Source organism: Carassius gibelio, chromosome B8 (genome assembly GCF_023724105.1).
Source record: "Carassius gibelio isolate Cgi1373 ecotype wild population from Czech Republic chromosome B8, carGib1.2-hapl.c, whole genome shotgun sequence".
Taxonomy (NCBI): domain Eukaryota; kingdom Metazoa; phylum Chordata; class Actinopteri; order Cypriniformes; family Cyprinidae; genus Carassius; species Carassius gibelio.
In genome coordinates, this window is record NC_068403.1 from 21,595,476 (window position 1) to 21,609,009 (window position 13,534).

The 13,534-nt window shown below is 33.6% G+C and overlaps 1 protein-coding gene across 1 annotated transcript; it reads left to right on the plus strand.

Annotated features, from left to right (window-relative positions):
• The first annotated feature begins 531 nt into the window (after positions 1 to 531).
• ren (renin) lies at positions 532 to 10,122 on the plus strand. Its single transcript, XM_052563669.1, has 9 exons — positions 532 to 698; positions 3,245 to 3,395; positions 3,514 to 3,637; positions 3,778 to 3,896; positions 4,208 to 4,404; positions 5,123 to 5,245; positions 6,590 to 6,734; positions 7,484 to 7,582; positions 9,702 to 10,122. The coding sequence occupies exons 1-9, from the start codon at positions 631 to 633 to the stop codon at positions 9,861 to 9,863; spliced, it is 1,188 nt and encodes a 395-aa protein (XP_052419629.1). The 5' UTR covers positions 532 to 630; the 3' UTR covers positions 9,864 to 10,122.
• The last annotated feature ends 3,412 nt before the right edge of the window (positions 10,123 to 13,534 follow it).

The window sequence follows — 13,534 nt, forward strand, 5'->3', positions numbered from 1 at the left end:
CCTTTAAAAATGAGTCCAGGGAAGATAAACAGCAAAATAAAGGAAGACGTAAAAGATGACGTCTATGTTTGGAGAGTCCTATGAGGGAATTTCAGGGAAAGAGATTGACCCATTACTGTGGGAAATCTAGTGCTAGGCATCCAGAAGTCCCCTACGTTTAAAGGTCAAGAGTCATAAAGAGTTGCATGCCCTTACAAACAAACCATCAGTTCTGCAATATATATTGCAGAACAACACACATCGGTCATATAATATCAGATATTATATGACAGATATGTGTTGCTCTTCGATATGTTGATATTATTGTAATATTTATGTCATATTCAATTTTTTCCATACATCCACATCCTTCAGGTCCATACGATGATGACTTTATGAAGTGAAGTGGTCTTAAATCACTATGTGTGACGTCTATCCTTTGACCAGGAGGTCACTGTGTTCAGGGTTTGTGTCAAGATCAGAACAGAGCGTAGGGGATATAGTATAAAAACATGGGAAGAAGGAAAGTCTGTCAAATAAAGCACAGTAAAAGAGGACAGACGTTTGGGAAGGAGTCTGGGCACCAGACATTCGGCACATATTTACGTTATATTTATCGGGTAATTCAAGTGATTTGATCCATCTGTAAGAATGAAAGTGCACTTCTTGGCTCTTCTGGTCTTGTCACTCTCAGTGACCAGGACACATGCCTTATGGAGGTAAGTCAGCACAACAAATATTTAGCTCTGGCTTTAATACAACAACATGAAAGCCAATTATTTAATTTGAGAAATATGTTGTCTTAATAATATCATGCAATGTTTTTATTATAATTTTATTCTAATACACACCAATGCATCTTTATAGATTAATATAGACAGCAGCCTTTATATTTTAGGAAGGTCAAGTCAACTTTATTCTAATATACCATTAGAATACTATGCTATTTATATAATTATAGTGCTTTATGCAAAACAGATTGTGCCAAAGCAGCTGTACAGACATAAATGAAAGCAGAATGAATCAGTTATGGAAATGCATCTATGGAGACATGTCAGATTCAGCTCTAACAGGCAATAGTGGCATTATTTAGTTCAAGTCAGTTCAGTGTTGGTTCGGTTCAGATAGAGCTGTAGTTTAATTGTGATCATGATTTCTGCTTCTCCTAATTTGAGCATAATAGTCTGTGACATAATAGAATGTGATATTTGCCTGTTTGTTTTTGTTAAAGTTATTTTTTAATCTTAAAAATGTTTACAAATGGCCAAAAATACGAGGACATGTAAGTAATTAAAATATATCTACATACCTGTAAAAATATATTTTAAAATCTCTTTTAATAGTTTTGAAATGTTTGTATACCCAGCTAACAATTTTGTTACAAGAACGTTCTTAAAAAGTGTTGGTTCTGGGAACATAAAAAGGATGTTCCTAAAATGTTCTTTCAACTTATTTTTGATTTAAAATGTAGCATTCTAGGAACGTTGATTTGTAACATTCCAAAAACATACAAATATCCAGTTTCTTTAATGTTAGTAGAATTTTTCTGATTTAAAAAAAAAAAAAACATTCAAACACCTGCTGTGAACAAGCACTGAATGAAAGAGAAATAAGAACACAACCTACAACTTTCTTCTGCCTTAGCCTTAGATGAACTGAAAATAAAATAGGCTAATTGTAATCTCTCAAGATCTGTTTAAACTACTCCCCAAACAGCATTACTGGCTTCAATTATTACTAACCAGATTTACTTTATTTCTGTCAGACGTCTACATAATTTCTTATTGAGAATTAACAGAGGTTTAGACATTGATGTCTTATTGAAAATGTTTCATTTTCCATCAAGGAGATCAGTGTTTGCTTTAGTTGGGCTCTTGAACCTTGACTTTTGTTGAGTTGCTTCTTTTGCAGCATTTGCAAGTTTAAAAAAAAAAAAAAATGTCTGTCATGTCTGCTTTAATAACAAAAAATTATTGTGGTTTAAAAAACTGAAAATAAAGAACTAATAACACTGTTGTGTTAGATGCTGAATATTGATGCCTGTGAGAGTATGAATACTGTCATTGTTACACTCACTCATCAATACACTCACAGTCATCAAGATTCAGCATATGAAACACACTAGTGGTGACATGCTTCATGCCAGTATACAAAACACATTTATGAAACTGAGCATGCATTGCTGCAATTATTATTATTCTTTTTTTTATCTTACTGTTGTTGAAGTTTTTATGATGTGCTGATGTCTAAGTGTGACGTATTAAACTTTTAAGTAGTATTGGACAATCTTACCTAAATAACTGAAAGGTCACAAATTATTATAATTATTATACAAATTTACATTTGAGCTTATTACTTTCTTCTCATATAGCACTTCAAAGACAAAAGCAAAAAAATATAAAAGGTAGTTGACTAAACTACTTTAATGCAGTAATTTCCATGTTATTAATACATCTATGCTGATCTGCTTTATCAACACAGAAATTAATTATCCAAACACCTGCAATATCTGCAAAAGAAGCAACTTAGAAAAAGTAAAGGGTCAGGTAAAGCAAACACTGATCCCAGTGATGGTGACCTAAAACGAAAAATTAACGTCTAAACCTCTGTTAATTCTCAATAAGAACTAGTGTAGATGTCTGACAGAAATAAAGTAAATTAGTAATACTTGAAACTGGTAATGCTTTTTGTGGAATTGTTTAATTAGATCTTGAGAGATTAAATATATTTTATCTTCAGTTTATCTAAAGCTATGGCAGAAGAAAGTTATAGTTTGTGTTCTTATTTCTCTTTCGTTTGTGCTTGTTCACAGCAGGTGTTTGAATGATTGAAAGAATGTTTCAGGAACATCATACTAATCTTTAAATAACATTCTAGTAACATTAAGTAAACTGGATATTTTTATGTTTTTTTGAATGTTACAAACCAACATTCCTAGAATGCTGCATTTTAAATAAAAATTAAGTTGAAAGAACGTTTGAGGAGCATCACACAACCTCAAGAAAACGGACATTTTTATATTCCCAGAACCAACACTGAATATTTGAAGAACTTCCTTGTAACAAAATTCTGTTAGCTGGATAATATCTATTTTTGCCATATGGGCATTGTATTTATCTCATTAACTAAAATGACGAACAATTATGAAAAATAGTGAAAAATCATTTTAAAATTAGATAAAATGCACTACTATCTGATGTTGCTGTTTTTGGCAGTTGTACAAACACATAATAAATGTAACATGAGTCGTTTCTCTCTTCACTAGAGTAAAACTGAAGAAAATGCCCTCCATACGAGAAACCCTGAAGGAAATGGGTGTCACAGCAGCTCAAGTGCTTTCTGAGATTATGCCAAAATATGACGAACCTTCACCCACAAACAGCACAGCTTCTGTGCCTCTGATCAACTACTTAGATGTAAATCCGTCTTAAAAATGGAAATAATTCAAAATAGAAGCAATTTTGTATTTGTAATAATCTGTCTTATATAGATGTTTTTGTATTTTTAATTGTGCATTTCTCTGTTGATTTTCAGACTCAATACTTTGGTGAGATTAGTATTGGTTCACCAGCTCAGATGTTCAATGTTGTGTTTGACACGGGTTCTGCCAACCTCTGGGTTCCTTCACACAGCTGTTCTCCTTTATTCACAGCCTGCTGTGAGCGATTTGCTTAACGCATTCATAAAAAAAAAAAAAAAAAAAAAAAAAAACTTAGCTTAAAAGTCACTGTATTATCTACACATAAAATGGCATATTTTCTCCTACAGTTCAGTCTTTCTTTCTCCATGTCTCTTTAGTCACACACAACAGGTATGATGCTTCCAGATCCAAAACGCATATTTACAACGGCACAGGATTCTCCATCCAGTACGCTTCCGGAAATGTCCGGGGATTTCTGAGCAAGGACGTGGTTGTAGTGAGTAACAATTAAAAGCCATTGGTTTTAAAGTATAATATTAAGAAGTTTGAAAGGAATTTCTTTACCAACATATGGGAATGGTATTTTAATGGCCAAGGCTAAGTATTTTTAGCCATCCAGGTTAAAAAGTCAAGCACAGCAAAACATAAATGGATAACCAAGTCCAGATTGTGCACAAAATTTTACCCACAATAAGGCAAAATACTGACTGATTTTAAAACAAATTGACTGCAGTATGAAAGACCAGAACTGTAATTGCACATAGTACGTGATTGAGCTGTTTGACCTTTGAACTTTAATTTCTTTAGGTTGGTGGTATGTCAGTGGTGCAGGTTTTTGCAGAGGCCACAGACCTTCCTGCGATCCCGTTCATCTTTGCAAAGTTTGATGGAGTGTTAGGGATGGGATATCCAGATGTAGCCATTGATGGAATTACACCCGTGTTTGATCAAATCATGTCTCAACATGTTCTGAAACAGAAAGTCTTCTCAGTGTACTACAGGAGGTGAGTGTCAGCATCTACTGACATACAGTGCCTTGCCATAGTAATTATACCCCTTCATTTTTGAATTATCAAAACTTAGTCAATTTATTAAAAATGAAAAACCTGAAATAAGAACATTGCATAAGTTTTCATACCCAAAATTAAATATTTAGCTAAAGCACCTTTACAGTCTCAAGTCTTTTTTGTTTAATACGACAAACATTGCACATCAGCATTTGGCAGTTATCTGCCATTCTTCTCCTCACCTCTTCACTTCTTAAGCTCTGTCAGGTTGGATGGGGGCAGACACATGTTTACAGCTTTCTTCAGATATATTTAAATGGGTTCAAGCTCAGACTCTGGCTGGACCTCTCAAGGACATTCACAGAGTTGTCTATAAGCCGCTCTTGCTGTGTGCTTTGGGTCATTGTCCTGTTGGATCCATTAATGGTAACAGAGACTACATTCTTCTGTGACCCTTCAATGACGAATAATTTGTTTCTGACCTCTACAGGAAGTTCTTTTGACCTCAGGGCTTGGTTTTTGCTCTTATATGCATTATGAGCTGTAAGACCTTTTATTAATGCGTTCATTTCCAAATCATACCCATTCAGTTGAATTTGCCACAGGTTAACTTCACTTGAAATGTAGTAACATCTACAAGTGTAATAATAAATGTATTTAAACCGTTCTAGTAGTTCACAAGCCATATCTTTGTATGTATATGTGTATTTAAAAGGGACCCAACACATGTCCCTGGTGGAGTGTTGGTGCTGGGGGGCACAGACCCAAACTACTACACTGGATCCTTTCACTACATGAACACCAAAGAGGAAGGCAAGTGGGAGGTCATCATGAAGGGGTAAGAACATTATCAGCATCAATTTTACTGAACAATTATGATTTCTTTCCATGTAACTTTTTCTGCCATTCTACATCTGTTTTACATCACAGTTTTCACAAATACTCCTAGATATCCTATATTAGTTTGCACAAGATATCCGGTAGCCATCCGTTTTTAATTTTGAGCAGAACCTCAGATCATTTCCAGAAAGGTTTTTTTTCTCCTCTTTTCTTTTTTTTTCTTTTCTTTTTTTTACTTGTGTCCTTTAAACAAAGATCTGACCTAAAAATCAATCACACAATCAACATCATGCCATTCCATATCTTTATGACTTTTTTTTCTCTTGCTTGGAACACAAGAGGAGGATTTCTGAAGATGTCTACCAGTTGCATGTTTCCCAAAAATTGTTTTATACACAAATTAAATAGATTTAAAGATACAGTGGGCCAAACAATTATTGGGCAAAATATTTTAAGAAACACTTCAACCTAAAATGAACATTTGCTGAACATTTACTCATCCGAGATGTAGATGACTTTGTTTCTTCATCTGAACAGATTTTGAGAAATTTAGCATCACATCACTTGCTTAGAAATGGATCCTGTGCTGTGAATGGGTGCCGTCAGAATGAGTCCAAACAACTGATAAAAACATTGCAATAATCCACAATTAATCCACATCACTCCAGTCCATTGATTGATAAATGTCTTGTAAAGGGAAAAATTTGGTATTTGTTAGAAACAAATTCATCATTAAAGCGGTTTATGTCTATGAAGAATCACAAAGGTACTGGGTTACTCCGTTGCTGTTACTGTTGCTTTCAGCTAAAATGTTAAAAAGCTTTCTCCAGTCATCATGTCTGAATCAGGAGGGAAATATACACAGATCAAGCACCGTTACAAGCAACAACAACAACAAAAAAGTCCCAGACAGTTCTGAACAAATGTTGGTGGATTTTCATGTGACAGGAGATTAACTTTTTTTACTGGAGGAAATTATGGTATTTTTTATCAGAAGCAATGGTTTGAAGATAAAATTCCTTAATGATGGATTTGTTTATTTACAACTAACTCACTTCACAAGACATTAACTGATGGACTGGACACATGTGAATTACTTTACTAGTTTGGGCTGACGGCACCCATTCACTGTAGAGGATCCATTAGTGAGCAAATGATGTAATGTTAAATTCCTCCAAATCTGTTCTGAAGAAACAAGCTAAATTACACCCTGGAGTCAATTTTCAGCAAATGTAAATTTTTGCATGGAAGCCTTGCCAAAATTAGGTAAATTTAGCTAATCCAAAGTAATTTGTGAATTTAAAAAAAAAATGTACCTCAATAATACTTTGTTTTTCTGCAGCGTGTCTGTAGGTGCAGATATGTTGTTTTGCATGGGTGGCTGTACTGCTGTGATTGATACAGGCTCCTCCTACATCACAGGCCCCGCCTCCTCTATTTCCATTCTAATGAAAACAATTGGTGCTGTTGAGCATGCAGAGGGAGGGGTAAGTTCTGTTTAGCTAACTTCACGGACAATCTTTCAAAATCTGTCTTCATTTAAAAGCCTGCATATAATCTACTAAGAAGTAGAAAAAAAATATGAATCCACTACTTAGCCATAGAAACTATGAAAACTGAAGAAGTCCAAATTTAAACCTTGAAAACAATTTAATGAAATCCGTAAATCTCAGCAGCAGTGGCAAACCTTCAAACTTTCCAGAACCATAAAAAAAATGAACAATGTGTTCCCGTTGTACATAAACAGAGAGCACATAATGCATGATGGACCGTCTAAAACATTCAGCAGTGACAGCTGATTATAAATTGGTAGGCAGTTGATTATAAAATTCAACACCTTCACATTGCAAACAAACTTAGGGTGATTGATCCCATATACATCCCATACATACAAGCTTTTGTGAAACAATTCTTCTATGTTCAACATTAAAACCTGTTTCTAATTGCTCTGTTTCCTTTTCCTCTTGCACAACTCCATGGGAACAGCTGCTTTGGTCTGTCATGTTTGGCTGAGTCTCATAAATAACGTCTGAAGAGCAAATGGAATGATTGAAAGCTGATGTTTTTGTTTTTTTTCATCGCCACTTTGATCGGTGGCATTTAATGTGGAAAATGTGTTTTTCTTTCTTTTCAAGTGTGAAGTTCAGTGTCATTTCGGTTTTGCAAAATGATGCAGCACACTGTTTTCTTTGAATGGTCATGACTTATTTTCTGTCTCTTTCGGCTCTGTTCACAGTACACTGTCAACTGTAATTTGGTCAAGTTGTTGCCAACTGTGACTTTTCATCTGGGTGGTCAGGAATATTCTCTCACGGAAGAGGACTATATTCTCTGGGTATATTCTCCTTCTTTATTCCATTGCAAGAGTATATATTAATATTAATGCATTAATATTAATACAGTCACATTTGGTTGGGATGATCTTGAAGGGCTTTCATTTTCTAACGTATACTGAGATTAAATGAAGACAGTCATATCAGTAGCCTAACACAGCTTATTTATTTAAGTCATTTTTATATTAAATGACCAGTGGAAAGCTACATATTTTCTCTCAGCAACTTCCTGTTATTGGACAGTTTTGCTTGTGGAATAAATTAATTGTGTTTTTTCTGGGAAGCTACATCCACACTACTAGGTGTCAGTATAAGACAAATCACTTCCACATAAACTAAAATAATTGAGTGCACCTTTAATGTAACAAGGCTACAGATTATAGCATGAACAGATGTTTGCGTAACGCTGGTTCCCTCAAAAATTTAGCATTTTTTCATTGGCTTTTGAAATATTGCAGAAATAAGCTATGTGACCATCACAATTAGTTTGTAAAGATAATTTTCACAAGACTAAATACAAGCGCCAGAAGGAAAAAGCAAAGGTTATGTGATAAATAAACCACACTACAGTTGCATTAACCACCATTAAGATTCTGAAAGTTTGAACTGTAAGATTTTGCAAGAAAACAATGAGGTTGTAAATGCGGACTAGTAAGTAGATGAGTTTTCCTATTTAATGAAAAGTTTAATAACTGCAACAACCTCCACTAGTGAAATAATAATAATAAAAATAAATGCTTAATATACTAAGCTGAATGTAAAAAGTGCAAACTGATTGTAATTTCTGGACATGTGACTGTTCGTTCTTTCATAAATAAATGAAAATATATTATGGTTTAAATATATGTTTAAACATAAATATATTAAATTACTCAAACTTTTTTGACACTTACACTTAGTTCATCTTAATATATAATATCATAACTACTTCTATTGTTTTTGTAATATGGTCAATGCTGAATGTACTGACAAGCATTTATAATAATTATATTAATGTCATTTCAATTGAAACTTGTATGTAATTACAATGTAATAATAAATATTTGTAATTACACATTTGTAATGAATTTTGCAATCTATTTGAAGGGCAACAAAAAGATTAATATATGAAACAATTATAAAAAAAAACGTACAATCATTTGACATTATTACAAAGTGCACTTTTTAAAAGTGTACTTAACTGTTGTTAAAACATAATCATGAATGTGTACTCTTGATAAACTTAAATGAACTTTAATTTAAATTATATTATATTATCTGCAAACAGTTTTTAAGTACACATTCAATACAATTAAACACACTTTTTTTCTATTTAGCCACTTGTTAATAACATTAACACTTAAAGGTGCAATGTGTAATATTTACAAAGATCTATTTAGAGGAATGCAATATAATATATAAAACTATGTTTTCAGAGGTGTATAAAGGCCTTTCTTAATGAATGTTTTTATTACCGTAGATTGAGCTATTTCTATCTTTCTTACATAGAAGTCGCCACCATGTTTCTACAGTAGCCCTAAATAGACAAACTGCTCTACACTTAGCGCGTTTCGTCACTTTGCAACCTCACCGCTAGATGGCGCTACAAATTACACAGTGCACCTTTAAAAAACAAAACGAGTGGGGTGATTACTGATGTGTTTCATATTGTAGAATAAAATGGGAAAATGTCTTAAACTTGCATTAACCACTAACAAATGACCGTTAATATAACTAAGCTACAGATTATTTAAATAGTTTTATTTTATATTTGCATTAACTATGTAAATGTGATGTTGAACTTTTTCATAAAAAATTAAAAGCTCCCTAGTTAGTGTTGTGGTATTTTTCACAACTTCACTGTTTAGCTTTAACTGAAGTGCTGTTCTCATTAGAAATACTATTGCTGACTCTGTACTACACTGTCAGTCCGGCATTTCATTTAGCAGGGAAGTCTGGGATTTATTCCACTAAGTGCCTTTTCTCATTAAATACAAAATGCCACATGTTGTGTTTGCATGCTATTCCAGATGACTTCTGAAGTGTAGCATCTGTTTTGAGATTCATCAGTCTATGTTACAGCTATATGGACTTGCATTGGATTTTCTAATGTCTCTTTTTTATCTTTTGCCCTGCCTACAGCAGTCAGAGTTCGGGGAGGACATCTGCACTGTGATGTTCAACGCTCTGGATGTGCCGCCCCCTACTGGTCCCATCTGGATCCTGGGGGCGAACTTTATAGCTCGATACTATACAGAATTTGATCGGGGAAATAATCGCATTGGCTTTGCTCGGGCAGTTTGAAAAACACGTAGTTTTCTGCTATTATAAATTCAGATTGCTATTACATTGATACATGCATAACAACACACAGGACACTTTATCTATCACAATAATAGCTGGTAACTTAAGTTATAGCTTTCTTTGTGAACAAAAGGTTTAAGCATCATTTAAAAAAGTACTTACTATTGAATTAATTTAACAGAATATGCTTAAGTGTGAGCTGAATTTAACGAGTAAATGCATGTTTTTTACACATAAATCAATATGATAGTTCCAATTTATATTAATTACTTATAAATTGAAATGAAGAGTACTTTTGACCCACGTAATTAGGAATTAAATACATTTTTATATGTAATTGTAATATACTGTCATTTCTAGTAGTTGCACATTTGTAAAGATGAAGTTGAAATGTATTACATTTAAAATATATTAACTTTTTAATTTAATATCATGTAAAAAAGCAAGATAAAATGTTATTAAAGATAATTATTTAAAATAAACTTAGTAACATTTCATCTGATGGCACACAAAATGCACTTATTAAAAGTGTAAGAAATATAAGAATCACAGGATACTTTACCTAAAACGGAAAAATCTTTCCTAATTTCCTCATCACTTGTTCCAAATCCTTATGAGTTTCATTCTTTTCTTTTTTCTTTTGAAGAATGTGTGTAACCAAACAGACGGCAGCCATTGACATCCATTTTTATTTGTCCGTGTTGAAGTCAATGGCTAGCCAATTCTTCACACACATACTTCAAAATATCCTCTTTTCTGTTCTACAGAAGAAACAAACTCATACAGGTTTGAAACAAATTTGTTGCCAGAGAGTAAATGATGACAAAATTGTCATTTTTGGGTGGCCTTATATTCCATTGGTTTATTATTTGCAAAGCCAGTTATTTTAAGGATTGAAGTACACTTCACATTGTCAAAATGTGTACGAGATGTATTTGTATGAATTAGCCACCTCATAAAATACATCCAAATTGGTCGTGAGATAGCATTGGCCTACTCTGACTTCAATAGAAATATGTTAGCAAATTTCTTTTCCCACAAACCACAAGTCTATCGAGACAGGAAGCTGTTCTTCAGTCAAGTGTGTTGTCCTCTTTCAGATGTGTTTGGCAACACGTTTTTATATAGGCTATTACGAACTAGCTCAAACAGACAGAGAGCGAAAAAAACCCCATTGTTTTATTCCCTTGAGCTACTCATTGTGGGTTTCACTGACCATGACATTTGGTTTTAGTTTTAACCAAATGTGTGTAGTTTTGAAAAACGGAGTAACTCAAAAAGACACACCATTTGGACTTCCGCACCTAAACAAGTTCATCAATATTATATTTAAAGTTACATAAAACAAATAATCTGTACTAATGCTTGTTACATAAACAAAACCCGTATCCCAAAATTCCTCTTCCATTCAAATTTTCCACTATTGTGACCACAATGTGCAAGTTTAATTAGTATTATCCTCAATAGACGTGGTAGGAACTGATTTGACTGGAACAGATTAGTTTGCTACAATGTGTGAATCATGTAAACACTAAATAAACCAAAAACAACTTTAGCTTGGCAACACTTCTTTGATCTCTCAGAACATCACAATCCAAACAAGCATATGAGGCGCATGTGAGGCCAAACGCATGTCAGGATAGATAGAGATGTTAACCCCTTTTGACCATCCTCACTGTCTGTCCCGTCTCTGGAAGCTCTTACAAAAGCCCGGGACTGGTGAACAGCCGTGGAACATCTTCATTACGCTAGCCTACAGCACTCAACAGTGACTGAGATGTGATGTTTCTGTCTCTCTGTCTCAGTCTGTGTGTGTTTCTGTTGAGAAGGTTGTGAAAAGGAATGCGAGATATGATCTCCTGCTGTTTTAGTCACGCTGAAGAAGCCTTCCTCAGCAGGAGCTACAGATTTTATCACTATATTGTCTCTCTGTTTTTCTCTTTCTCTTTCCTACCATTCCTGATGCACATTCTTTAGCTGCTGTACGTTTCGAAAGAGGTTACATCAGCTATAACAGATGTCCACATCATATTGATTCATAATATCTTATTGGATAAAATATCAAATTCAAATTGTGGTTTTAAAATGTTCTATATTGATTTAAATGGTCTTTTATAGTATCACTTTACATAACAAAAGACATTATCTCACAGGAAGTGACATTATCATTTTGGGTGGGGAAACAACAGCAGTGACTTAAATGGTTTTAATGGGATGTTGGGATTTCCTTTTAAAGAAGATTGTGTTTCACTTCAAAAATACTGTCCTGTTTGATTAAATAACACCACCACTGAGCTGTTGTATTGTTTAAAGATATGGTATCTGTAATGTTTTTTGAAGAGGTTAATACGTGATATGATCACTTTCAGCTAATATGCATTATGTATTAACGCCATTTATAACGTCACAAAACACTTATATTTCAAATAAGTGCTGTTCTTTTGAACTGTTTTAACATTGATAATAATAAGAAATGTATTAAACCAGCATATTAGAATAATTTATGGAGGATCATGTGACACTAAAGACTGGAGTAAAGATGCTGAAAATTCAGCTTTGACTTCAAAGGAATAAATTACAGTTTATAATACAAACAGATATTTAAAATTACAATAATATTTTACATTATTACCCATTTACACTTTTATTTATCTGAAAAAATTCAGCCTAGACTTCAAAAACAGCAAACATTTTTGAATGGCAGTAAATATTTATTTCTGAGAGTTTCTGAGAATTTCTGAGAAAGTATTTTATGCCTTTTTATGCTCATTAAGAATTTTCATAAAAATACTAAGCATTTCCTTTTGAAAAACAGTTATGACTCTATAATAAAATTCCTGTAACTACAGCAAGTAAATCACACCTTGTCAAATCTCACATAGAGATGTCAGTATAGACAGAATTAAGGTTTTTGTTTGTTTCAAGATTTTTTTTTTTTTTTTATGAATCCTTTGTATTTTTTTTTAGTTGCCATAGGCCACCAGGAGTTTACACTGTCATTTGATTGGCATACTATATGATTCACAGCCAATTTTGACAATATAACAGATTATAACAATTTATTTTCTCTGGTCAAAACTGGCCTGTACTTTACATGTCATGATTTCCACCAGACAGTAAGACTGAAACTTAACTAGAGGAAAACTTTGCTGCGAGGATGCAGAACGAAGCCCAAAGATAATTATTTGCTTTGACAAGGGATTTTCAAGAAACACAAATGCAAACGCCAAAGAACAGTACAGATATGAAGACAAATCTGATCAAATTTGCCCTGGTGTCACTGAACAGGCAGACACTGAGCATTCATCCACAACATCCTCCCATTGTTCCTGTACTTCAAATACGAAACTAAAGGTTAAACAAAGACTCATTTGAGGTCTCATAACACACATTTATTGACTACACAGCTAAATTTAAAAGAAGCTAGTCACACATGTCAAACTAGATGGTAGATATGCTGTTTAGTCCATGCATGTGACATTCCCAAAGGCATATTCCATTTTCAAAGGAGCATTCCAGGAAAATATCAAGAAAAGGTTTATCCAGATCATTTTAAAATGTAATAATACATAACATTTACATTATCTTTCCCTCAGGGCAGCTGCATTCATGAAAGATTTAGTAGATCTAAACTCACAGTCAGTCTTTGTGATATCCCATCAGCGGTTTTT